This window comes from Triturus cristatus, chromosome 2_1, assembly GCF_964204655.1.
Source record: "Triturus cristatus chromosome 2_1, aTriCri1.1, whole genome shotgun sequence".
NCBI lineage: Eukaryota > Metazoa > Chordata > Amphibia > Caudata > Salamandridae > Triturus > Triturus cristatus.
The window spans coordinates 39,291,553-39,319,250 of NC_140581.1; the positions used below are offsets into that span (position 1 = coordinate 39,291,553).

At 51.9% G+C, this 27,698-nt stretch overlaps 1 protein-coding gene across 3 annotated transcripts in view; it reads right to left on the reverse strand.

Annotated features, from left to right (window-relative positions):
* LOC146863674 (sialic acid-binding Ig-like lectin 15) overlaps positions 1 to 27,698 on the reverse strand; it is a 179,306-nt gene that overhangs the window by 23,238 nt on the left and 128,370 nt on the right. For 2 of the 3 annotated variants that reach the window (XM_085627792.1, XM_085627793.1), the window contains exons 3-5: positions 25,264 to 25,605; positions 19,759 to 19,786; positions 3,521 to 3,597 (exon numbers count right to left, since the gene is read on the reverse strand). In XM_085627792.1, the coding sequence (XP_085483918.1) occupies positions 3,521 to 3,597; positions 19,759 to 19,786; positions 25,264 to 25,605 (447 nt within the window). The remainder of the gene's footprint in view (positions 1 to 3,520; positions 3,598 to 19,758; positions 19,787 to 25,263; positions 25,606 to 27,698) is intronic. The other variant, XM_085627794.1, reaches the window with a different exon arrangement.

Below are 27,698 nucleotides of genomic sequence, written 5' to 3' on the forward strand. Positions count from 1 at the left end.
CCGCTGACCTGCGCCCTCTGGCCCCATCTATCCCAATCTCTGATCGGCGCCCTCTAGCCTCATCTGAGTCCAACCTCTGACCTGTGCACTATAGCCCTGTCTACTTCAAACCTCTGACCTGCACCCTCTGGCCCCATCTGTCCCAACCTCCTCTGACCTGCAGCTTCTAATTTCATCTGATCCCAACCACTGTTCTCGACCTCTGACCAACTCACTCTTTCCCTGTCTCATACCAACCTTAGAACTGAGGACTCTGGCTACATACAATCTTAAACTCTGACCTGTGCCCTCTGGCTGCTTAAACTCCCAACCTCTGGCCTGCGCACACTATTCCTGTCTAATTCCAACCCCTGAACTGAGGACTCTGGCTGCGTACAATCTCAAACTATGACCCGTGCCCTCTGGCTGCATATGTTCCCAACCTCTGGCCTGCACACTCCATCCCTATCTCATACCAACCTCAGACCTGTGCACTCTGGAAGCGTATGACCCAAACCTATGACCTGTGCCCTCTGGCTGCATACAATCCCAACCTCTGACCTGCTCACTCCCCCATCTGATCTGACCGTTTGATCTGCTCACTCTGGCCACGTCTCATCCTATCCTCTGTAGCCCGGGTCCCTCGCCTGGATTCAGGAAATCTTGGGCTGGCAGGCCTTCTAGGTCCTCATTAGGTCTCACCTGGCTATTGCGTAAGTGATCGCTCAGCGAGACTTATGTAGGGACTTCAGAAAATGCTCCCAAAGGCTTCCCAGGCGGATCGGGTGGCGGTTACGCGCACAACCACCCGCATTCCATTTGCCACAAGCTACTTCCTGCGCGTGCGCCGCCTCACGCATTCAGAGAGATTTAGTAAGGGGCACAAGACCTTAGGACTGCGGTTCATGGCCTGCATGTGAGGCATTCAAGTGCGAAGCTGGCATCTGGCATCGGACTTGAAAGCAGCAGACTGCTTACGCCAGCGTGCGCTCAGCCTCACTTCCTGCATCCCCTCTTACAACAATTAACTTTCGTTATAACTCACACCCCATATGCTCGTTCAATCCCACCCTTCCTTTGATGTCCGCTTTTCTTGTTGTTTACAAACCACGCCACACACTGATGCACGCCACACACTGCTGCACGCCACACACTGCTGCACGCCACACACTGCTGCACGCCACACACTGCTGCACGCCGCACACTGCTGCGCACACTGCTGCATTACACACTGCTGCATTACACACTGCTGCACGCCGCACACTGCTGCACGCCGCACACTGCTGCACGCCTCACACTGCTACACGAAGCACTGCTGCACGCCTCACACTGCTGCATGCCACACACTGCTGCACGCCTCACACTGCTGCACGCCTCACACTGCTGCACGCCTCACACTGCTGCACGCCTCACACTGCTGCACGCCTCACACTGCTGCACGCCACACACTGCTGCACGCCACACACTGCTGCACGCCACACACTGCTACACGCCACACACTGCTGCATGCCGCTGCACGCCACACACTGCTGCACGCCACACACTGCTGCACACCACCCACTGCTGCACGCCACACACTGCTGCACGCCACACACCGCTGCACACCACACACCGCTGCACGAAACACTGCTGCATGGCACACACTGCTGCATGGCACACACTGCTGCACGCCGCACACTGCTGCACGCCACAAACTGCTGCACACTGCTGCATTACTCACTGCTACATGCTGCATGACACTGCTGCACGCAGCACACTGCTGCACGCCGCACACTGCTGCACGCCGCTGCACGCCACACAGTGCTGCATGCCTCACACTGCTACACGAAACACTGCTGCACGCCACACACTGCTGCACGCCGCACACTGCTGCACGCCACACACTGCTGCATGCCACACACTGCTGCACGCCACACACTGCTGCACGCCGCACACGGCTGCACGCCACACACTGCTGCATGCCTCACACTGCTGCACGCCTCACACTGCTGCACGCCGCACACTGCTACACGCCGCACACTGCTGCACACCACACACTGCTGCACGCCACACCCTGCTGCACGCCACACCCTGCTGCACGCCACACACTACTGCACGCCACACACTGCTGCACGCCGCACACTGCTGCACGCCGTACACTGCTACATGAAACACTGCTGCACGCCACACACTGCTGCATGCCACACACTGCTGCACGCCACACACTGCTGCACGCCACACACTGCTGCACACTGCATACTGCTGCATGTCGCACAATGTTACACAAAACACTGCTGCATGCCACACACTGCTGCACGGCACACACTGCTGCATGCCGCACACTGCTGCACGCCACACACTGCTGCACACTGCTGCATTAGTCACTGCTGCACGCTGCACGACACTGCTGCACGCAGCACACTGCTGCACGCCGTACACTGCTGCACGCTGCTGCACGCCACTCTGTGCTGCATGCCTCACACTGCTGCACGCCAAACACTGCTGCACGCCACACACTGCTGCACGCCGCACACTGCTGCACGCCGCACACTGGTGCACACCGCACACCGCTGCACACCTCACACTGCTGCACGCCACACACTGCTGCACGCCGCACACTGCTGCACGCCGCACACTGCTGCATGCCGCACACTGCTTTTATGCGAGTTTATGCTACTGACATTGTAAATGACAATGCCTTTTATTTGTTTTAAAACCAAAACATAAATAAAAGGCATTGTAATTTTACAATGGCAATAGCTCAAACTCTTATAAATGCGAGACCTATTGCATTGCAAATGCTTGTTTTTTTATGCCAAGGCTATGCTGCTTGCTGCAGCCCGCTTGATTCTACAGTCAGAAGGTACAATCATATCACCCTCCAACCTTCACCCTCTGAATTTACCACTTCTTGATGCGAGGTGGTGGTGAGGGTTGGCCCCCTTGCTTATAAATCCATTCATTCTGATTTTGCCTGAAACATTGGCCATCTGTGGCATCCTGTGATCGATAAATGGTGTCAATCAATCAATCAGTCATTTATAGCGTGCGGCAAATCACCCGTAAGGGTCTTGAGGCGCTGGAGAATCATTTTGCTGCATGATGGTGTGATCATTCGAACAACCAGGTCTTGAGTGCCATCCTGCAAAAACTCGATAATCCCCCAGTGGGACCAATCCATGGCTCAGGGGCTCGGGAACTGTGGCGCAGTACCTGGTCAGGGAGTCAGGTGGGGAATGATAGGCAGCAGGGTAACGGTGACCTGGACCGCGGGGGTCAAGAACTGCTCCCAGGCGTGAGATGCCAGTCTCCCTAATCCTCATCAGTGCACCATCAATCGTTGACTGGAGGTGCCACCCTGTCGCTTTAGTCTTCACTCTCCTTCCACAAGCTCTCCTAGGCATGAGCAAGGTTAAAGCTGCTCATGCGTAGATCAGAGTACCTGTGAAGTTCAGCATGGAGAACTGATGTTTTATTATGCAGGTCAACCAACTGCTGCTGGTCTTCCGTGGTGGTTCACCTAAGAACTCTTGAAGTCCTGCAATGGTTGGCTCATTCTTACCTGTCTTTGGAGCACTTTCTTGGACTTTCCCTGGAGTGAGTGCAGTGACATCACTGGACTTTCTGCAATCAGGAAGCCTGAGGTCAAGAAACAGAAGTCAGTAAGGATGAGATATTCTTCCCTCTTGATTTCTTCAATGAGGCACGAGATGAGAGAGTGTTCTCTGATTTATGTCTAGCTTAAGCAAATATTAAGATATGTTCCTGCTGAAGCATAGCAACAAAACGTATTAAGTGAATAACTCTGGTCCTCATACATGACATCAAAACACTCAAAGGAGCTGCACGAGAAACACGCACTGTTCCATCTATGGCACTCCATAGCGTAGCATGCTATCCCTCTGCCACTGCGCTCTGGTGCCTCTATGTGTTTGAGGCAAAGAATGGAAAATATACCTCACAGAGCAACTTCTTTAGAAAGTTATGTCAATGCAGATCAAAGCAATTAATCATTTGATCTACCACATACTCATTAATCTTATATATTTTTTAAGAACATTTTTATATTACATTTCTTATTTACGGCTGAAAATCGTGCATTGCCCGCGTCTCCCACCCAAAGCCGCCGTCTCACAACATAAGAATTGCTGGGAGTGTGTGTAAATCTTTCCTCTGTTAAACCAGCCCGCTCCGCCACTCCCCGTGCTGCTCTCGTGCAGCATGAGAGCAGCGCAGGGATTGGATGCGGAGTCTCCGATGGTGTGCCAGGCCTCTACTTCCGGTCAGGTGGCAGCAGAAGTGGCCTCAAGAAAAGGGTAATAGTTGCTGCTGCTTCCAGAGCTGATCAGGGTCTGTCGCCCTCGGAGTATCATGGCTGGAGCAGCAGCCAGCAGAGCCACTCTCCTGCTGCCACTCATCCAGACATTCCGATCTCAGGCACTTGTGTACGCAACCTGAGGTGGTGGGGCTGAGACCTCACCTGCTGCATGGACAGGACAGAAGGGAAAGGCCAAAGAGGGACAGTGGAGAAAAATGAAAGAAAAGATGCTATCTTCTGACAGCTTATGTGGAATATCGCCACCTTAACATTGGTGCACACTCAAACTCACATACGCCTCACACTCAGGAGCAGGCACACAACGTCCATTGGGCTAACAGCGTATTACCATCAGTGCAGATGTCTGTGTGCTTAACCAGACAGTTACAGAACTAAATCCTGGTTGGTGCACTGGAGAGTAGTGAGGTGTAATTTGAGTGGCACATGGTCCCTGCCTTTGACTGTAGACACTGTGACTATGCAAGTCATTATTTTAAAAAAGTGCATTGCACAAAGTATAAGTTAAGCTGCTATGAAATGAATGAACATACGAATGAATGAATGAAATGCTACTTGTAATTGCATGGTACTGGTTGGTTGTGAGGAAAAGTGTTCTTCTGATCGGCATAATTTGTACCGAGACTCCATTGTTTTTTCATTGCCATCTCATGTCAAAACACTTCCACACGACCCACCTGGTCGTTTCTGCTGATGCCTGGGAAAATTCTAACTGACACGACAAAAACCATCTTGCAGCCTGCATTTCTGCCCAGGAACTGTCGCACACCCAACCCCCGCTGTTCTTTGCAGTTCAACAGAAAGCCATGAGACACTCAAGCCCTGGGTAAATGATTCTTTTTCCATCTCCTGCTCCCAGCCTGGTAAACATCCTTGACACCGTGATCAGGTTATCTGGACAATGGTCTGTCTGCTGGGCCTTGATCAGGGTGAATAAACAATGACCTGAAAGACCGGGCTTTGATCAGGGTGACTAAACATTGACCTGAAAGACCAGGCTTTGATCAAGCTGAGTGAACAATGACCTGCAAGACCAGCTTTGATCACACTGAGTGAACAATGATTTGTGTACCAAGCCTTGACCAGGTCACCACCTACAAACATCGTCTAGATCTGGTTATCAACTGCAAACACTGCCCTGATTGAACAATGGACTAACAGCCAAAAGACTGGAATGAAAAAGTATAAAAGGCTTGTAAGCTGCAGAGTAAAGCAGCAGCCTCCTGGGTTTTGTCTGTGACTAGCTTGGGACACTGTTCCATAGCCCGGGCTATTTGAATAAATCTGGGTTCCTCCTGCAGACGAAGGCTCCTGTGTCTCCTTTTACTACGCATGGAGGGTATGGCCGAGAACCAGTAAGTGTGTTATTCTGGTTCTTCAGTTGTTACCAGCCAAAACCAAGGCCACAAACCCCAAGACATATGATAGGAACCACCGGCAAGCACAGAACAGTAGGAGCCAATAACAAGACCACCAAAGCCCAGGACAAATGATAGGAACCACCGGCAAGCACAGACCAGCTATAGCCAATAGCAAGACTCCAAAGCCCAGGACGAATAATTGAAACCACCGACAAGCACTAACCAGCAAGAGCCAATAGCAAGACCACAAAGTCCAGGACAAATAATAGTAATCACTGACAAACACTGACCAGCAGGAGCCAATAACAAGACCCCCAAAGCCCAAGACAAATGATAGGAACCACCAGCAAGCACTGACTGCCAGGAGCCAATAGTAACATCTCAAAGCCCAGGACAAATGATAGGAACCACAGGTAAGCACAGACCAGCGGATGCCAATATCAAGGCTCCAAAGCCGAGGGCAAATGAAAGGAACTATCAACAAGCACAGACCAGCAAGAGCCAATTGCAAGACCCCAAAGTCCAGGACTAATAATAGGAACAACCTACAAGCACTGACCAGCAGGAGCCAATAGTTAGACCCCAAACCCCAGGACAAATGATAGGAACCACCGGCAAGCACTAATCAGCAGGAGCCAATAGCAAGACCCCAAACCCCAGGACAAATGATAGGAACCACCGGCATGCACTAACCAGCAGGTGCCAATAGCAAGACCCGAATGCTCAGGACAAATAATTGGAACCACCGGCAAGCATCAACCAGCAGGAGTCAATAGCAAGACCCCAAAGCCCAGGACAAATTATAGGAACCACTGACATGCACTAACCAGCAGGTGCCAATAGCAAGACCCGAATGCCCAGGACAAATAATTGGAACCACCGGCAAGCACTAACCAGCAGGAGCCAATAGCAAGACCCCAAAGCCCGGGACAAATGAAAGGAACTAACAACAAGCACAGACCAGCAAGAGCCTATAGCAAGACCCCAAAGTCCAGGACAAATTATAGGAACCACCTACAAGCACTGACCAACAGGAGCCAATAGCTAGACCCCAAAGCCCAGGACAAATGACAGGAACCACCGGCAAGCACTAACCAGCAGGAGCCAATAGCTAGTCCCCAAAGCCCAGGACAAATGATAGGAACCACCGGCAAGCAATAACCAGTGGAGCCAATAGCAAGACCCCAAAGCCCAAGACAAATGATAGGTACCACCGGCAAGCAATAACCAGCAGGAGCCAATAGTAAGACCCCAAAGCCCAGCACAAATGATAGGAACCACCGGCAAGCACTAACCACCAGGAGCCAATAGCAAGACCCCAAATCCCAGGACAAATTATAGGAGCCACCGGCAAGCACGAACCATAGCAAGACCCCAAAGCCCAGGACATATTATAGAAATCACCGACATGCACTAACCAGCAGGAGCCAATAGCAAGTCCCGAAAGCACAGGACAAATTATGGGAACCACCGGCAAGCACGAACCAGCAGGAGCCAATACCAAGAAATGATAGCAGTGGCGGCTCCTCCGCTGAGGCGGAGGAGAGTCGCCCTACTGCCATGAGCAGGAAATAAAGGGAAAAAAATGATAAACACGGAATGCATCAGGGGGCGGTGCGGAGCTGCTGTGGAGGAGTTGTAGAACACTCTTGTGGGCAGTGACTGGTCGGCCCTCTCGGGCCACCCAAAACAGTCATGCGCAGTCCCCTGTTCTCCATGCAGGCTGCCTTACAGCCTGCATGGAGACCATGCCCACCCCTCCAGCCCCTGGCTTAGAGCTGTGTCACCGCACTCAGACCAATCACAACACTCCATTGGAGCATTGTGATTGGCTTAGGAGTGAGAGCCTGGCCGCCTGCTTCCTGTTCTGACCTGGAGTCAGACACGGGCGAGCAGGCGAGAAGAAGCAGGACCCGGCAGCGGCAAGGTAAGTTTTATTTTACTTTTTTGTTTTGTTTTGTTAAAGCAGACCGTGTCTCCCCGCCCCCTCACCCGCGAGCTGTGCCGGCCGCACTGGCAAACACTGACCGGCAGGAGCAAGACCCCAAAGTCCAAGACCGAAGGAACCAAAAGATATTGAACCCAGAGCATCTCTCGAAATCTGTTGATGTTTTCTGGGGACCCACCTCCCTTCAGACAGTTGATATGCTGCAATATGGATTTATTTGACCTCTCAAAGCAGTTAAAAAATCAAAGGCAACAATAAGGAGTGTAACATAGCTCTAATAAACTATTTGTGTCTCTGTACAATGGCTGCTAAAAATAGTTTAAAAAAGTAATTTAATTTGAAAAACAACTGGGTGATCAGAACAATCTCTCTTGATTAGGAAGTAAGATTGCTTTAATTGTAACCAAGGATGATCTACCACCATTAGATTCTTTAATAAAACTCAACAAGACGACTTGGCAACAATTAATTCAAAAGGGAATACGAGAAACCTCCCACCGTAGTGATCTACAGCTATCCTCCTCATACAATTAGAATTTGTATTTTATGCTGCTTTTAAGGACAATCAAATAGTTTCAAGACATTTTTTTTTGTAACAAGTATTTGTACTGGGATTTCAACAATGCAACAATAGACACATTGGCTAGCCAAGATTTACCCGGTGTCCGCATGAATGTCTCTGAGATAGTTACTTTGCGTAAAGGGATTAGAAGTCCAGGGTATGTGTGCCAGTGTGCAACAGGTGGTCGGAGGATGTCACCAATCCTTATGTACGGGGCAGCGGTGATGCTTGTAGAACATGTGTCGGGGGTGAACGTAGTTGGGTAGCGGCTGGAAGTGGTGGAGGAGATCAGGATGGTAGGTGTGGTTGGTGCTGGGGCTTGAAGAAGACGTGTTTGTTGTGGCTGTGATGTGGACAGGGGGAGGAGGGCCCCCGAAGGGGGCAGAGGCATGCCATGGGAGGTCAGGAGGGAAGGAAAGAGGGGGGACAGAGGGGAGAAGAAAGTTTTACCTCCATTGGGTTGCATCCCCGCATTCATCATGGATCAAACATCATGCCCAGATTTCTAGCCACCGCCTTAATGGGGGCAGAGGGGGGATATTATTGGGCCAGGCTCCTGTCCATCCTGGGAAAGAGTTCAATTAATACAATAGGATCTTGGTTTTGTTTGGGTTGCATTGTAATTTGTTTGTCTGGAGACAGTCCAGTAGCCCCTTCATGCAGAGGACGAATGATTCTTTTGCGCTCGCATAGGCCCCCTAGTATTTGAGCAGGAGCTGCGTATTGTCCATGTATTATATGACTTTAATGCCGAAAGATTCGACCAGAAAAACCAATGGAGTCCTATACATATTAAAAAGAGTAGGGCTGAGTGAGGAGCCCAGAGGGACACCCCATTTCAATTGTTTAGCTCTAGAGAAGCAGGGGTCATCCAGACTTCCTGCTCTTGGTTCCCAAGAAATGAGCCCAGCCAGCCTAAGGCTGGACCAGTCACCCCTAGCTGTACCCGCCAAAATGCTGTGGTCCAACAGCACCAGAGCAACATTAGGTCTGGAATCATAGCTGATCTTATTGGATTCAGAGACCTCTATTAGCATTGTCTCCGTGCTGTGTGGCGCTCTGAAGCCAGATTGGAACGAGTGTAAAAGTTTGTTTTCTGCCCAAAAAGTGGTAAGCTGATAATTCACCACTTTTTCCAAAGTCTTGGTGGCCACTGGCATTAGTGAGACTGGTCTGAAGTTTGCTAGTACTTCAGGGTCCGCGTTTGCATTTTTAAGAAGGGGGACCACGTTGGCCCTCTTCCAGGACTCATCCGTAAGAAGACCCCTTAGCGTTTACGCTAGGTCTATGTTAGGGCTTGTCTGTGGTGAACACCAGTGTGGTCTGAGGGACCTAATCCCTGTCCAGTAGTTCTTGTAATATTGTGTCCCAGTGTACTGCACTTGGTATTTTGCGCAGTACCAGCGCGTCCTCTCTACGCAGCACAACACTTTCTGCCTTGGCCCACACTTGTAATCAGCCATTCCAGGCAAGCCCACTTGGGGTTTCAGAGGACCGCCATCTTTTGGTAATCAATCGTTTTGCTACAATTAATCCCAATGTGATGAACCGGGAGGTTACTCTTAAGCTTTTGGTGTTAGCATGGAGGTGCAGTATAAAAGTTTCCCAGTTCAGAGGTATTGTGCCGCCTGTGTAGCGACTCAAGGAGGACACCACTGATTCCCAATACTCCCCCAAGTAAGGCCAGCTCCACATCATGTGCAACATCTGTGTATTATTGTATTTATTGATTTTCGTTGGGGTGAGGTATGCATTTTGGGTAATGTAATATTGTATTAGGTGAAATCTCATATTGCGCGGGACATTATTCAGCCCCTCCAGTCCCCTGTTTCATTCCGCATCCGTGAAGGGTCGCTGTAGATCGCCCTCCCAGCGCATCCGCAAGAGGAGTAATGTGGTCGCCATGGTGCCTAAGGGAGGCGGAGAACCATTTAATCAGTTGGTGTCCCCACCCCATAATGTGTAAATATTGGATCGTCAAGTGCATTGAGGGTTCTCATGACATGTCCCCCCAGGGTTTATGTAATGTGGCTATGATCATTCGGTGCATGAGGATTTACCCCGGTTGGATCCCCTTACTCTCCACCAAAAGAGCAAAAGACATCAAGTTGCCCTCATGGTATAAATCCCCAACGTCGCAAATTCCGCCTTTCCTTTAGATGTCGTAATTCGCGTGTGTTGATGAACGTATGGCTTCTGGGTGTGTCCAGCAGTGGGAGTGCAGGGGCGTATGGTGTTGTATGTCGTGTTATGAACAGTCTTCTTCGGTAACATCTGTATGCTACGATGAGTAATAACGAGCAGCAAGGTCGTTTTATGTTTCTATGATGTACATTGAGAGCCAATTTGTAGTGCACATCGCAATAACCGGGTAGGCAAAGGCGGGCCCGGACCGCTCAGTGTTTTTCCCCGACATAATGATGACCGTAACAAATTATCTTGGGGTTGAAACGTTAACTAAATAAGGTGAAAGGAGACTGATAGAAATAATGTACACATTCTACTCTAAATATGAGTCTTGTTGTTGAAGTTGATATCAAATATCAGATTCTAGACTGTACATATTGTGAACAGCACTTGCACGCTTTACTGGCGTATGTAACTATTCAATGCACCACTTTTGTTGGCGCATCTACAGTATGAAGCCTAGAAGACTGGACCTGGTCTCCTTCCTGTACCCAGGACTCCAGGGTTTATATGGCTGACCTCCTGTTCAAGCTACAGGGACACAACAAGCTACACAAAGGCCCTTTTCTGTAACTGCCCAGCTGACCATTTCCAATTGGGCTTAACCTGGGCCCTGCTGCTGGCCTCTGCTGGAGTGAGTCTTGACCTACAAGTGTTGTATGCAATGTTCTGGACCCTTGGGTGGAGTCAACGTGTACTCTTCCTATCATCTCCTGAAACTTGTGACAAAGAAACTTTTTAGCTTCAAGAACTGGAGGACTGGGACCAACCTGACAAGTCGATCTGACGAAGGTGAGTCGCTGCTGGGCCAAAGATTCAGGTTATTCTTGCTCGGAGCCTGGCCGCAGCAGCAAATCCGATTCAGCAGGATCTCGCTAAGAAGATATCTGGCCTCACGGAGTTGTCACCCTATGGTTACAGCCAGCTACCAAGCCCTGCTGGAAGAAATCAAGCTCCAAAGAAGAAACTAAACCCAAAGGTAGAAATCCTCACCGGGCGAAGGTGCCAAAACTATCCGGCCTACGGTGGGACTTTCGGTGAGCTCGAAATTTAAATTTCCCCCACTCAGAGCAATGATGCCAAAAGTCAGCAGCTTCACCAGGACTTCGTCCAGTGGCTCTCCAGTGTTGTGGAGCCCTCTTTGGCCACAGTCTGCTGCCTTGCCCTATAGAACATTTTTGACTTCCATTTCAGAGGCTAAGTCCAAAGGTAAAACTTCAGAGCGGGTCGAACCTGGTTTCTGTATCTGACCAGCGCTCTGTTGCCAGTCAAGCGCTTCCGGCAGTTGCCGCTTAACGCTTTTTTACATTTAAAAATTTTAAAAAATGCATACCTTCGGTTTCCCTTGTTAGGGTGTCATTGTATTTTTTATAATTTACTCAGGGTTTTTTCTAAATTGGTATGAGATTTTTCTTGAGTTGTGTTTTGAATTTATTACTGTTTTGGTGCTGCATAAATAATTTACACATTGCCTCTAAGTTAAGGCTTCCTGCTCTGATAGTGGTTCCCCTTGACAACAGTTTAGGTTATTATTTGATGTGGGCACTTGTCCCCTTCAACTAATACCCCAATTTCCTACACTAAATAAATCCTATCTACCCTTATAACTCAAAGCTGCAGCTCAAGTAGAAAATGTACTCTGGTGAGCCGAGTATTTTCATTTGGTCTGATTTTGCAGCACAGAACAAGCTCCCGATACAAAAAATCAGCGCGACTAGCCGAATCCTGCCTGCTTGCCAAATTCCATGGAATCTCCCTGTTGGACCCGGCCTCGTGGCGAGGTCCCGAACCCCCCTACCAGACCCAACGGGGGCCACCCCAACCCTTCGGGGCCCCCATGGATTGTACCCCGCTACCCGCACTAACCTTCACGATGCGACCCGCCCCAGCCGCGGTCCCCGCGAAGCCCCGACATCGAGGCACCAAGATCTGCCAGGAGGGGGTCGAGTGGCCACTCCACAGATCCCGGAGGAGGAGAGTTTCGATGGGGCCTCCAGCCGTCCCCCCAACGCCTGGTTTCGATCGCCCTCCGGCCTCCCTGGGCGCTGGCGCCCCTTCCCGCTGGGTGTCTGGACTCTCTCAACCCGGCCCCTCCGACCCCCCAGGCACAAGGGTCTGGACATCAAAGGGCTCCAGACCTATATCTGGGGCCGGCCGAAACCAGGACAGCAGTTGTATCCTGGAGTCAAGAGCCCTGCTGATCGAATCGCGGCTGACCCCACGGAGAGAGATTCATTGCCTGGACCTCGGAACTCGAGCCCTGCTGACTACGTCGCGGCTCCCCCCTTTGCTGAGAAGAAGACCCTCACGGAACATCGGAGCCCTGCTGACGTCGTCGCGGCCCAACCTCGCTGAACTAACCATCGGAGCCCTGCTGACCTAGTCGCGGCCCACCCTTGCTGAACTAATCATCGGAGCCCTGCTGACCTCGTCGCGGCTCCCGGAACATCCCCAGTTTGAGGATAAAGAACTGGCCGCCGAGTATCCCCGTACCAGGCCGGTACTGAGACTGTCCCGCTACCCATCCCTGAGAAGACTCTGAGACTCTTTTGGATCCCTCGATCCGCTTGTTAATATTGCCACTGAACCCTGCCATTAATGCTGATAAAGATTTGTGAGAATCAATACTCTTGTTGAGTCCTGTGTGGTGGGGTTGCTTGGCTGTTACGATTGTAGGAGAAGGACCTCGCCTAGGAGGCCTCTCAGCGGTGCTCGGCTACTCCCCTACGGAAAGGAGGCTCTCGGGGGCCCCCGGGGGTCACCCTTCCAACATTTGGTGGCCAGCGGCGGGATCCGAGCCGGACGCGAATCGTACAGCGAGTAACTCACCAACCACCTACCCAGACACAGAGTAACCATGAGCAACCAAGAGACCACCCCAACCGCGGAGTTCCAACAAGAACGGTTGGAAGAATATACCCATAAGGAACTAAAACAGTTTTGTAAAGACAAAGGCATTTCGACCACCGGATTAAGCTCAAAAGAGGACATGCAAAAAGCCCTAAAGGCCTGGGTGGAGTCCGAAGCAGCTTCATCTCAAACCGAAGAAAACCCGGTACCAAACATGCCCCTACAACCAACCACAGCCCCAGCAAATGGGAGAAGAACCAGCATGGAGACCGGCATCTCCCCGGAAGAGGTACAAGAACGGGAGAGGGTCCGGACCCATGAGTTGGAGCTCGCCCGACTCCGCCTGGATGGCGAACTCCTACTGGCCGAAAAGAAACAGGCCCTAGAACAACTGCGGTTACAAGAAGAAATAGAGGAGAAAAATCGGCACAGAGAACTGGAAGAGAGGAGGCTAACCCTCGAGCATGAGCGGAGCCTTAAAGAAATGGAACTTAAGTCCAAAAGTGGAGAGACCGGCATCCCCGGAAACAGGGACACCCATCCGCCGGCCGAGGCGAAAGTACATATCCCCAAGGATGTCGTCAAAGAGTACTACAAGAACGACGACATCCAACAATGGTTCAAGGCCTACGAGGTGGCCATGACCGCCCATCGGGTACCCCGAAAAGATTGGGGTGCCGGCCTATGGGGATGGTTCCTCAGCGAAGGCCGGGACACCCTGCTGCAGCTCCCGGACGAGGTGATGACCTCATATGATCATATGAAGGAGGCCCTGATCACCCGCTATGGTCTCACCGCAGAGATGTACCGCCAGCGCTTCCGGGACTGCAAGAAGCTCCCCGGTACCACCTGGGTGGAATACGTAGACTTTTTCAGCAGAGCCCTGGAAGGGTGGATCAAGGGCAGCAAAGTCACCTCCTATGGACAGCTGTTCGACCTCATTGTATGGGAACACCTCTCCAACAACTGTTTCATCGAGCTGAGACAACACCTCCTCGACAGTAAGCTGACCGAGCCACGGAAGCTCGCCGCCGAAGCCGATCGATGGGTGAACACCCGGGTCCCTCGGAACTCGATGGGGGAGTAGCAACGGAACCCCCTGGAGCCCCCCCGCCAGCGCGGCGGGGGAGGAGGATCGAACAGGAACAGAGACTTTCCAGCAGGGCCGCCCCGGAGTCCTCCTAGGGGACCGGCCCCGAACCACACGTCCCCGCCCCTCGGCCGAAGAGGGGCCCCCATAGCCCGACCAGGGCCTCGACCAACGGTGACCTGCTACAACTGCCAACAGCCAGGGCACTATGCCAGTGACCCGACCTGCCCCGTGAACCGACGAGCCGGGACCACCGGGCCACCCCCCCGACAGTTGGCGGCCGCAGCCCTGGGGGAAGGGGGAGAAGAGGAAGAGAACCACGGCGTCGAGCCAACCGAGTGGGAACCCGCCGCCATGTCGCTGGTATGCCTGGGCAGCCGGGAGATGGTGCACCGGGCCCCCATCCCGAGCAACACCCAGAAGTACCAACAGTGGGTCACCATTAATGGACGCCGGGCTGAAGCCCTCCGCGACACCGGCGCCAGCGTGACAGCCGTCCGCTGCCACTTGGTGACCCCCGAACAGATCCTGCCTAATGTACTGTGCCCCGTCCGGTCGGCCGACAACACCGAGAGCCTGTGTCAGATGGCCCGGATTCCCTTCGAGTGGGGGGGAATGTCGGGCATGCTGAAGGTGACTGTCCGCGACGACGCCCCCGTAGACTGCCTCCTTGGGAACGACCTGGAAAGTTCCCCCTGGACCCAGGTCGAGCGCCGAGAACATCTGGGAATGCTGGGACTGCCCGAGTGGGCCTGCGCAACTACCCGGTCCATGACCGCCCAGGCCACCCGGCCCAACGAAGCTGCTCCCCCCGGAGAGCCGGAGGGGCCCGAACCACCACCTCCCTCCGTCGAGGAAGGAGCCGACGCGGACTCCGGGCCGCACAAACTCACCCCGGACGAGGTCACCGCGCTCGGCGACCTCCCCGAACTCGCACAGTGGCGCCAAGACGGTGGCCCCACAAGGGAACAGTTCCGCCAAGAACAGAAGACCTGCCCCTCCCTCAAAGGGGTCAGACAGCAAGCAGCCGCCCAGGCCACCGGAGACCAAACAGGGACTCACTGGGTCTACTGGGAGAATGACCTCCTCTACAGCGAACAGAAGACCGCAGAACTGGGGGCCAGCCGAGTACTAGTGGTCCCACTTCGATTCCGAGACTTTCTCCTCAATCTGGCACATGATGTGCCCCTCGCCGGGCACCTGGGGCAAGACAAAACCTACAGCCGCCTGGTGACCCACTTCTACTGGCCCCGAATGCGGAAGGACGTGGACAATCATTGCCGAACCTGCCCGACCTGCCAAGCCAGCGGGAAGACTGGGGGAAGGATCAAGGCCCCTCTCCAGCCCTTTCCAATAGTAACCACCCCGTTCGAGCGAGTGGGGATCGACATCGTGGGGCCCCTGGACCCTCGAACCTCCCAAGGGCATCGCTTCATCCTCGTACTCGTCGATCATGCCACCCGATACCCTGAGGCCATCCCTCTCCGAACCATAACGGCCCCCGTAGTGGGCCGGGCCTTGATGGAAATCTTCTCCAGAGTGGGGTTTCCCCGGGAGGTCGTGAGCGACCGAGGCACGAACTTTATCTCCACGTATATGCGATCCCTGTGGCAACAATGCGGGGTCACCTACAAGTTCACCACCCCGTACCACCCTCAGGGGAACGGACTAGTCGAACGATTTAACCGGACATTGAAAGGGATGATCAAAGGCCTGGAGGAGCCCCTGAGGCGTAAATGGGACGTCCTGCTGCCCTGCCTCCTGATCGCCTATCGGGAGGTCCCGCAGAAGTCTCTGGGGTTCAGCCCCTTCGAACTCTTGTACGGACAACCTGTCCGAGGCCCCCTCAGCCTGGTCAAAGAAGGCTGGGAGACTACCATCCACAGTGCTCCTCCCGACGTCTACCGGTACCTCCTGACCCTGCGGAATCAAATTTGGAAATTCTGGGAACTGGCCGAAGCCATCATCGAAGCCAGCCAGGAAGAAATGAAACGCTGGTATGACCAGAACGCCTCCTCCATCGAGTTCGAGCCCGGCCAGCAGGTCTGGGTCATGTCACCCGTGGACCCCTGTGCTCTCCAGGACAAATGGACCGGGCCCTTCAAGGTGGTAGAGAAGAAGAGCCCCGTCACCTACCTGGTCGACATGGAGTCCCCCAGGAACCCCCTCCGGGTCCTCCACGCCAACAGACTCAAGCCCCACTTTGCCCGAACAGAGCTTAGCCTACTGATGGCTACGGACGATGGGGCCGAAGACGACTCCGAACCCCTACCCGACCTCCTGAGGACCTCCGAAAAGGATGGCTCCGTAGAAGGAGTCACCCTCTCCGCCACCCTGACTCCAGAGCAACGCCAAGATTGTCAACGGCTGCTGCATCACTTCGCTGCTCTCTTCTCCCTCACTCCCGGGGTCACCCAATGGTGCGTCCATGACGTCGACACCGGAGACAGCCCCCCGTGCGACACCGCGCCTACCGAGTCCTGGACCGGGTGCGGGCCTGCATCCACGCCGAGGTCTCTAAGATGTTAGCCCTGGGGGTCGTCGAACCCTCCGACAGTCCATGGGCCAGCCCTGTGGTCCTGGTACCGAAAGCTGCCGCCCCAGGCGCCACCCCGGAACTCTGGTTTTGCGTGGACTATCGGGGATTGAATGCCGTTTTCAAAACCGATGCCCATCCCATTCCTCGGGCAGATGAACTGATCGACCGCCTAGGAGCAGCCCGCTACCTTAGCACCTTTGACCTCACCGCCGGATACTGGCAGATCGGGCTCACCCCAGGCGCCCAGGAGCATTCTGCCTTCTCCACCCCCGATGGCCACTACCACTTCCGAGTGATGCCCTTCGGCATGAAGAATGCCCCGGCGACCTTCCAAAGACTGGTGAATAAGGTACTGGCCGGGCTATAAGCATTCAGTGCCGCCTACCTGGACGATATTGCGGTGTTCAGCAGCCACTGGGCCGAGCACCTGAGGCACCTCTGGGAGGTCCTGACCGCCCTCCAAAGGGCCGAACTCACCGTAAAAGCCAGCAAGTGCCAGATAGGCCAAGGAACCGTAACCTATCTGGGTCATCAAGTGGGGAGCGGCCAGGTGGCTCCCCTCCAGCCAAAGGTCGACGCCATCATGGCCTGGGAGCCCCCAGCCACCCAAACCGCTGTGAGGGCCTTCCTGGGTCTCATGGGCTATTACAGGCGGTTCATTCAGAACTATGGAAGTATTGCGGGCCCCCTCATGGAGCTCACATCCAAGAAGCAACCAAAGAAGGTGCACTGGAGGCCCCGCTGTCAGGCAGCCTTCGAGACCCTAAAAAAAGCGATGTGTACCGCCCCGTGCTGCAAGCCCCCGAATACAGCAAAGAGTTCGTGGTGCAGACTGATGCCTCGGAGTATGGAGTCGGGGCTGTCTTGTCCCAAGTGAACGCTGAAGGAGTTGACCAACCGGTGACCTTCATCAGCCGGCGCCTGCTGCCCCAGGAACAGAGATGGAGCACCATTGAACGAGAAGCCTTCGCCGTGGTGTGGGCCCTCAAGAAGCTCCGGCCCTACCTCTTTGGCACCCACTTTCGGGTCCAAACCGACCACCGGCCCTTGCGGTGGTTAATGCAGATGAGAGGCGAGAACCCGAAGCTGTTGCTATGGTCCATCTCTCTGCAGGGGATGGACTTCACTGTAGACCATCGGCCCGGCAACGACCACGCCAATGCCGACGGCCTGTCCCGTTTCTTCCGCCTCGGCGAGGAGAACCCCCAAGGAGATGGGTGACTCTCCCTGCCTTCAGCTGGGGGGGGACGCCTGTTGGACCCGGCCTCGTGGCGAGGTCCCGAACCCCCCTACCAGACCCAACGGGGGCCACCCCAACCCTTCGGGCCACCCTGGATTGTACCCCTGTACCCGCACCAACCTTCACGACGCGACCCGCCCCGGCCGCGGTCCCAGCGAAGCCCCGACATCGAGGCACCAAGATCTGCCAGGAGGGGGTCGAGTGGCCACTCCACAGATCCCGGAGGAGGAGAGTTTCGATGGGGCCTCCAGCCGTCCCCCCAACGCCTGGTTTCGATCGCCCTCCGGCCTCCCTGGGCGCTGGCGCCCCCTCCCGCTGGGTGTCTGGACTCTCTCAACCCGGCCCCTCCGACCCCCCAGGCACGAGGGTCCGGACATCAAAGGGCTCCAGACCTATATCTGGGGCCGGCCGAAACCAGGACAGCAGTTGTATCCTGGAGTCAAGAGCCCTGCTGATCGGATCGCGGCTGACCCCACGGAGAGAGACTCATTGCCTGGACCTCGGAACTCGAGCCCTGCTGACTACGTCGCGGCTCCCCCCTTTGCTGAGAAGAAGACCCTCACGGAACATCGGAGCCCTGCTGACGTCGTCGCGGCCCAACCTCGCTGAACTAACCATCGGAGCCCTGCTGACCTAGTCGCGGCCCACCCTTGCTGAACTAATCATCGGAGCCCTGCTGACCTCGTCGCGGCTCCCGGAACATCCCCAGTTTGAGGATTAAGAACTGGCCGCCGAGTATCCCCGTACCAGGCCGGTACTGAGACTGTCCCGCTACCCATCCCTGAGAAGACTCTGAGACTCTTTTGGATCCCTCGATCCGCTTGTAAATATTGCCACTGAACCCTGCCGTTAATGCAGATAAAGATTTGTGAGAATCGATACTCTTGTTGAGTCCTGTGTGGTGGGGTTGCTTGGCTGTTACGATTATAGGAGAAGGACCTCGCCTAGGAGGCCTCTCAGCGGCGCTCGGCTACTCCCCTACGGAAAGGAGGCTCTCGGGGGCCCCCGGGGGTCGCCCTTCCAACACTCCCGTAGTTTTTATGTAACTCTATGGAATTCCATGGAGTAAAGCTCCGCGAGTTCCGCCCACCCCTAGTATTAATGAGTGATGATGCAGCTGTGATTAGGCATTTAAGATTACTGTGTGTACCAAATTTCATGGTAGTAGTTCACATATTGTATGTATTTTGGCACAATAGTGCACACTCCTTCACAATACTTGGATTGTAATAATACTGGTCCCTCTTGGCACTTTAAGTTATTTTCTTCTGTTTCTTGGGGACTCAGTATGTCAGATTGTTGTAACCAGCCTACAACCCTCCAGGCACACAGTTATTCTGCCATTCATTCACTCAGTCAACCACCCTTGCACTCACTCACTCACCCATCAGCTGTCGATGCAATCAGTCACTCGCACAGTTCCCATCCCCGGACTTCATATACCATTCAACTGTTTACACATTTTGTTCGTCATTTGCTCTCCCACCCACGCAACCACATACAAAAACTCGCCTCTGAAGAAGCACGTTCACTTATTAAATGGCCAGACCTCTGGCTATAACATTATTTGTTAGGACTTGTGCCAGGCAGAGATGGACAGTGAGTAGGGCAGGGAGGAAAAACAGAAACAAGACGAAGAGAGCAGGAGAAAGAAATAAATGGATTTAAAATGGAGGTTCACTTTTACCTTTTGGGTGAACTCTTACGCAGCAAATCTAAAAAAGAAAAGAAAACAGACTGTTACCATCAGATAAATATTGAAACGTTTGGGAACACCAATTAAAAATATATTTGCCCACAGTCGTTTATTAAAGTGAGGAATTTTAAAGAGGAAAATATAGAAAAAAAAGCTATCAGTTTTTAAGTTGAAAGGGAAATGGCCTTCCTAAGTGTGGGTGTGAGCAGACTGTGCTAGCTGAATGGGGACAAGGGAGGTAGATCGCTGTGTTCCACGTACTACTGCAGGAACTGCACCAATGCGCTGCCGTTAGGCTCATGAACTGTGAGGCCGTGTACATTCACTGGTCCCGCGAATCAATCTGAGGACATCGGCTTCATTTTTAGCCTCCAATTTCAAATGTCTTCACATTTACAGATCGTTTTAAGATTTTTTATTTTGCTCCTTTATTAATCTGTTTATATTTGATTTTCTAAGCATTCGCAGACCCCTGATTAGGCTTTGCTGACCGCCAGAGCTCCCCGGACCACAGGTTAAGAACCACTGTACTGAAGTCTACTGTCTGTTGGCGCTACTGGGCATTAATTGACCTGAAGGCTGCGGCCTAGGAGGTTTATGTCTACGCTGGACGGGCTGACTGCTTAGGAACCTGCCCGACACTGCGCACCCTGCTCAGTGCCAAGCAGTGCTTTATTTGCACCGGTGTTTGCAGGCCTGGGACTGAACACCTGCAGGGAAGATGCTGGAGGAGCAGAAAAGAGGTCCACCAGGGATTAAAAGGGAGATGTGAACCTGACCAGTGGAGGAGCTTGGGTAACAATTTCATGGCCCTGAGAAGAGCTGGGACGAAATGATGGAAATATTTCAGACCAACATTGGTCCCATTCTTATAACTGGAATTTGAGCTGGAGTCATTGAAGGACGGTGAAGGAGACAGTGTTAGTTTGTGGCTGTGAGGGACAGGAAACATTAGAAACCCTGAGAAAAGTGTCTACACCATCAAGTGTCTACACCATGTGCTGTCTCAAGAGTGAAGGCAACAAGATCCATGGTGTGGTCGCAGTCGGTGTCTCGGGGGACTGTCCCAACTTACTGTTCTTCACATTTTTCAAGGGTGATTTGGAAAGGGTAGGTGGGTAGAGTATTTTTTTTAAATTAGGAGACACACAAAAGGACCCAGTCCAGGCCGCAGCTGGCAGGAGAGGCAGAGTACAGTCAACTTGGGGGATGATGAGGGCAGTAGACCCATGAGACATTCTGCAGACGAGCACCAGTGGTTGTAGTGTTCATGAAAGGATAGCCCTGCAGACGACTGGGGTCAGCTGCCCCTCCTGTAGAAATATCATCGGTGTGTGGGGAATGGAACAATACCCCACCAGAGCCCCCTCAGAATCCCCTGGTGAATGCAAAAACAAGGCAGATTGCTAAAGGAAGGGTGTGTTCCTTTTCCAGCGCTACAATAAAAGAGGAAGCAGCTTATTTACAAGAGGCCTGCTCCGCCGGAGTGTCACTTTGACAGTCCGTCAGCGTAAGCCTCGCCAGCATATCTATGAGGCGACGCAAAGCCACTGTGCGTAGCTTTCTTTGCATGGTCTCATAGATATGGAATAAGGCAAGGCAGGGCGAAGCGCTGTGATGCCTTACTCTGCTTCAAGGGGGTGTACCATGGGCATTGCAGTGGGTGGATTTGCTGGATTTTGACGCTGTCCCAGATTTAATGAATCACGTAAACCTGGGGCAGCGCCAAAGCGTTATGACTCCCCAGTGCAGGCGTAATGAGGAGAAATATTTGTATTTCTCCTTGTTTTTTCTCTTTCCATTACTGCGCGACATTTTGCAGCATACATAGAAAAAGAAAAACACCTCCCAGGATTGTTTTGTGCAGGAAGGTGCCCCTTCCTGCACAAAAACAACCCTGCATGCAACACAGACACACTTGCACCAGGGTGCACGGTTCCCTGCTCTCGTGCTAGGCATCAAATTGTGTACTTGCGCAAGAGCAAAGGACAGGAATGCACCGTATTCCATAAACGCGGTGCATTCCTGCACTTTCACATTGGCGTAGAGCAGCGCAGCAAGAAGACATGCGGCTCTGTCCTACGACAATTCCCCGTAAATGAGGCCTGAAGTGTCTAATTAGATCAATTAGCTGCCCACCATCCTAAAATGGCCGCCTCGCATGGACGTCTAAGGCCCTCTGCACCAGTTACAGTTAATCACTGGGGACAGGTCTCCAGAGAGAGCACCTGTGTGTGCAGAAACCCCACAGTACTCCAGGGCACGGTAGTCACCGAAGGACTCAGAGCAAGGAGAGAGCTGCTGAGGTCCATCTCCACAGAGGGGGAGGCCTCCAGCAGCCATGGGAGCCCATCTACCCTGCCAGGCTGGGGGGCCACCAGGGTTGGCAGGCAGCTTCTCGCCACTGGCTGTTCGCCTCCTCCCCTCTGCTCCTGCAGCCCTCAGATGGAGTCAGGCAGGGGGCTGCCCAGGATAGCGAGGTGACACACCCCAGCTGGCCACACGGGCCACCCCTAGAGGCCCTGAGATGGTCCACCCAGTGAAACCATGAGCTGCCCTTGCTCACCACTACCACCCAGTGCCCTTACATTTCTGGTGCTTTGCAACAGTTTTAAGATCTTCTTAGAGTTTCTTGTTGCTCAAGTAGGTGTAATTTCTGATATTTATGTTTCTTCGCTCGTCTTCATTGCTTGATTTTTGCTCGCGCTAAAGTGTCACTCGTAGTTGTGGAATGTCACTCATAATTACACAGAAATTATGAAAATGTCACACATAAGCAATCTGAAACCTTAGCAACTATGCCCCGCCCCTCCTCCTGCATGCCTCCCACCCCTCGAGCTGTCCTACCGATGGTGCACTACATCTATCGAGGCTATATGTGGAGAAGGGTGATGCATGAAATATTCAAGGAAATGTAAAGCCCGGCTCGGCACAGGGGATTCATATAGTGAGACAATATCCAGAAACGGACTGAGTATCTCCGAACATATAATGCTTCATTGCTGAGACTGAAAACAGTTTCTCCATTTTCTCTAAACGTGTAATGACCTTTACTAAGCCAGTTCACACATGTTTCTCTAAAATCGAGGGTAATATTGCTAGGGCAGTTTAATTGGACAACAGAGTTTATATGCTAAGGCACAACACGGACATCGACTACGCTATATGTGCCTTACATACAGGGGTCATGGGTTCACCTCTCACGACAGCAGAAGGAACCTCATGGAGATGTCACCTGTCTGAGGTCTGCCAGGCCAGTGACCTGAGGGTAAAAACAGCTGCTTCTACGGCCCCGAGCTGCCACCTGCTGGGTGCTTTTCGGTACTGCGCAAATTCAAACATCAAACAGATGAGGTCAGATAGCTAATGTGCCCCCCCCCCCCACCCCTTTTCTGGCTGAGTAGAATAGGAGGACATCGAGGAAAGCTGTGAAGGAGTGGTGAAGGGAATGTCGAAAGGAACAGCAGTAACTGGATTAAAGGATGCACATGAATTGAAGGATAACAATACTGCTGGGGCAGCAAAGAGACCTAGGACTGCCGAGAGCAGGGGGTCAAGGAGCAGAGAAGGAGGTGGGACATCTGGTCGTGGGGTGTGCCTAGCTTCCTTTTTTTTCTACCTGGTTATAGGAGGGAGTTAACCTGATTTGCATGCCAGATCCTTGGATGATCCTAACATTCTTTCTCTGCATGGCCACTGGATGGCCTACCATAGTGCCTGACCACTTAACGACCATAGGGTCCAGACACTACTTAGTTTGTGGATAGGCCTAGCGTCCTTTCTCTACTGGCCATTTGATGGCCCTAATATCCTTTCTCTGCCTGGTCCCTGGATAGTCTTAGCATCCTTTCTCTGCCTGGTCCCTGGATAGTCTTAGCATCGTTTCTCTGCCTGGTCCCTGCATGGCTCTAGCATCCTTTCTCGGCCTGGTCCCTGCATGGCTCTAGCATCCTTTCTCTGCCTGGTCCCTGGATAGTCTTAGCATCCTTTCTCTGCCTGGTCCCTGGATAGTCTTAGCATCGTTTCTCTGCCTGGTCCCTGCATGGCTCCAGCATCCTTTCTCTGCCTGGTCCCTGGATAGTCTTAGCATCGTTTCTCTGCCTGGTCCCTGCATGGCTCTAGCATCCTTTCTCTGCCTGGTCCCTGGATGGCTCTAGCATCATTTCTTTGCATTGCCCTGGATAGTCTTAGCATCCTTTCTCTGCCTGGTCCCTGCATGGCTCTAGCATCCTTTCTCTGCCTGGTCCCTGGATAGTCTTAGCATCGTTTCTCTGCCTGGTCCCTGCATGGCTCTAGCATCGTTTCTCTGCCTGGTCCCTGGATAGTCTTAGCATCGTTTCTCTGCCTGGTCCCTGCATGGCTCTAGCATCCTTTCTCTGCCTGGTCCCTGGATAGTCTTAGCATCGTTTCTCTACCTGGTCCCTGCATGGCTCTAGCATTATTTCTTTGCCTGGTCCCTGGATAGTCTTAGCATCGTTTCTCTGCCTGGTCCCTGCATGGCTCTAGCATTATTTCTTTGCATTGCCCTGGATAGTCCTAGCATCGTTAATATGTCTGATCCCTGGAGGATCCTAACATCCTTTCCCTGCCTGGCCCCTGGATGGTCCTAGCACTGTTTATCTGTCTATTTCCTTGATGGTCCTACCCTCTTTTATCTGCCAGTTCCCTGGATGGTCTTAGCATTCTCTCTCTTCGTGAGTCTCTGGATGGTCCTAGCATCGATAATCTTCCTGGTCCCTGGCTGGCCCTAGCAACCTCTACCTGCCTGGTCCCTGGACGGTCTTAGCATCCTTTCTCTGCCTGGTCCCTGGATGACTCTAGCATCCTTTCTCTGCATGGTCCCTGCATGGCTCTAGCATCCTTTCTCTGCCTCGTCAGTGGGTGGGTCCAACATCTTTTATGTGCCATTTTGATGGAAGGGCCTTTCATTCCTTATCTGCCTGGTCTTTTGATGGGCTGAGGAGTACACTTTACCTGCTTCCCTGGTGGTCCGAGCAGTCCTTCTCTGCCAGGTCACTGGCTGGGTCTAGCATTCTCCACCTGCCTAATGCCTGGATTGTTCTATTATCCTTTCTCTGCCTGGTGCCTGGATGTCCCAGCATCCTTTTTCTGGTCACTGGCAGTTCCTAGCATCCTTTCCTTGCCTTGTTACTGGCAGGTCCTAGCATCCCTTCTCTGCCTGGTCACTGGCAGGTCCTAGCATCTTTTCTCTGCCTGGCCCCTGGATAGTCCTAGCATTGTTAGTCTGTCTGATCCCTGGATGATCCTAGCCTCCTTTCTCTGCCTGGTGCCTGGATGGTCCTGGCATCCTTTCCCTGCCTGGATGGTCCTGGTATATTTCCCCTGCCTGGTCTAAGGTTGGGTGAAGCATCCATTATGTGCCCCTTCCTCCGAAGGGTCTAGCATACATTCTCTTCCTGGGTCATTGAGGGGCTGGGCAGTCTTCTCTCCCCGCTGTTTGGGCACCAACCTCTTACCCATTTGTCTTTATGTTACCTCTTCTTCTCCAGCCTAGCACAGCAACGACCACCAGCAGCAGCACCGGGATCACCACCAGCAGCAGCAGCAGGTCGAGCGGCTGCCCGGCTGCTGCCCCTTCCTCTCCCAGGGACAGGCTCCTGTGGTCCACCCCATATGCGTTCTCCGCCCTGCAGGTGTAGGTCTTGTTCTCCCTCACCAGGATCCTCGAGAGGGCTGTGTACGACTCGGAGAAGGGCTCGGTGGGAAGATGCGAGAAGTTGGGGCCCGTCCATGAGATGTTTGGGATGGGGTTCCCTTCCACCTCACACGCTACTGTGTTGTTTCCCTCGACTGTGAGGTTGAGAATCCTGGGTGGTGCTGTTTAACAGAGGAAGAGGTGGAGCGCCCTTCATTAATATGTGTATGACATGCCTGTGAGAATAAGTAACATCCAGTAAAACATGTTATTTGAAGCAAGTATACAACTGAAGGTGTATTCACACAGTGCAAAGGTCACATGATGTGTTCTTTCCATAGAAGTGCATTACTAAAGGAGTATTCACCCATGGCAAAGGTCACACGATGTGCTACTTCTATAGAACTCTACTACTAAAGGCGTATTCACCCTGTGCAAAGGTCACATGATGTGTTCTTTCTATAGAAGTGTACTACTGAAGGCATATTCACCCATGGCAAAGGTCACACGATGTGTTCTCTCTATAGAAGTATACTACAAAAGGAGTATTCACCCATGGCAAAGGTCACACGATATGTACTTTCTATAGAATTGTACTACTGAAGGCGCATTCACACAGTGCAAAGGTCACACGATGTGTTATTTCTATAGAAGTGCATTACTAAAGGAGTATTCACCCATGGCAATGGTCACACAATGTGTTCTTTCTATGGGAGTGTACTACTAAAGGCTTATTCCCCCAGTGCAAAGGTCACACGATGTGTTCTTTCTCTAGAATTGTACTACTGAAGGCGTATTCACACAGTGCAAAGGTCACACAATGTGTTCTTTCTATAGAAGTGTACTTCTAAAGGCATATTCACCCAGTTCAAAGGTCACATGATGTGCTATTCTATGGAAGTGTACTACTAAAGGCATTTTTACCCAGTGCAAATGTCATGTGCTATGTTATTTCTACAGATGTGTACTACTAAAAGCTTATTCATCCAGTGCAAAGGTCATGTGCAGTGTTACTCCTATAGAATTGTACTACTAAAGGTGTACTCACCCAGTGCAAAGGTCATGTGCTGTTATTTCCAAAGAAGTATACTAGTACAGGCGTAGTCACCCAGTGCAAAGGTCATGTGTTGTGTTATTTGTATAGAAGTGTACTACTAAAGGTGTACTCACCCAGTGCAAAGGTCATGTGCTGTGTTATTTCCAAAGAAGTATACTAGTACAGGTGTATTCCCCTAGTGCAAAGGTCACACGATGTGTTCTTTCTATAGATGTGTACTTCTAATGGCATATTCACCCAGTGCAAAGGTCACATGATGTTCTATTTTTACAGAAGTGTACTACTAAAGGCGTATTCACCCTGTGCAAAAGTCATGCTCTGTGCTATTTCTATAGAAGTGTACTACTAAAGGCGTATTCACAGCGGTGCAAAAGTCAGGTTCTATGTTATTTATATAGAAGTGTATTACTAAAGGCGTATACACCCTGTGCAAAAGTCATGTTCTGTGCTATTTCTATAGAAGTGTACTACTTAAGGCGTATTCACCCAGTGCAAAAGTCACACAATGTGTTCTTTCTATAGAAGTGTACTACTTAAGGCATATTCACTCAGTGCAAAGGTCATATGATGTGCTATTTTCATACAAGTGTAGTACTAAAGGTGTATTCACACAATGCAAAGGTTATGTGCTGTGGTATATATATATAGAAGTGAACTAGTAGAGCCGTATTCACCAAGTGCAAAGGTCATCTGCTGTGTTATTTCTATAGAAGTGTACTACTAAAGGGTTTTACACCTGGTGCAAAAATCATGTGTTGTGTTATTTCTATAGGAGTGTACTACTAAAGGCATATTCGCCCTGTGCAAAGGTCATGTGTTGTGTTATTTCTATATGAGTGTACTACTAAAGGTGTATCACCCAGTGCAGAGGTCTTGTGCTGTGTTATTTCTATAGAAATGTAGTAATAAAGGTGTATTCACCCTGCACAAAGGTCACATGCTGAGTTATTTGCATAGAGGTGCAGTACTAAGGGTCTAGTAACTCAGTGCAAAGCTCATGTGCTTTATTTCTTTAGAACTGTACTACTAAAGGTGTATTCACTCTGTGCAAAGGTCATGTGTTGTATTATTTCTATATGAGCGTACTACTAAAGACAAATTTCCCAGTACAAACGTTGTGTGCTGTTGTATTCCTATAGAATTGTACTACTAAAGGTGTATCTTCCAGTGCAAAGGTCATGTGCTGTGGTATTTCTATAGAAGCGTGCTACCAAAGGT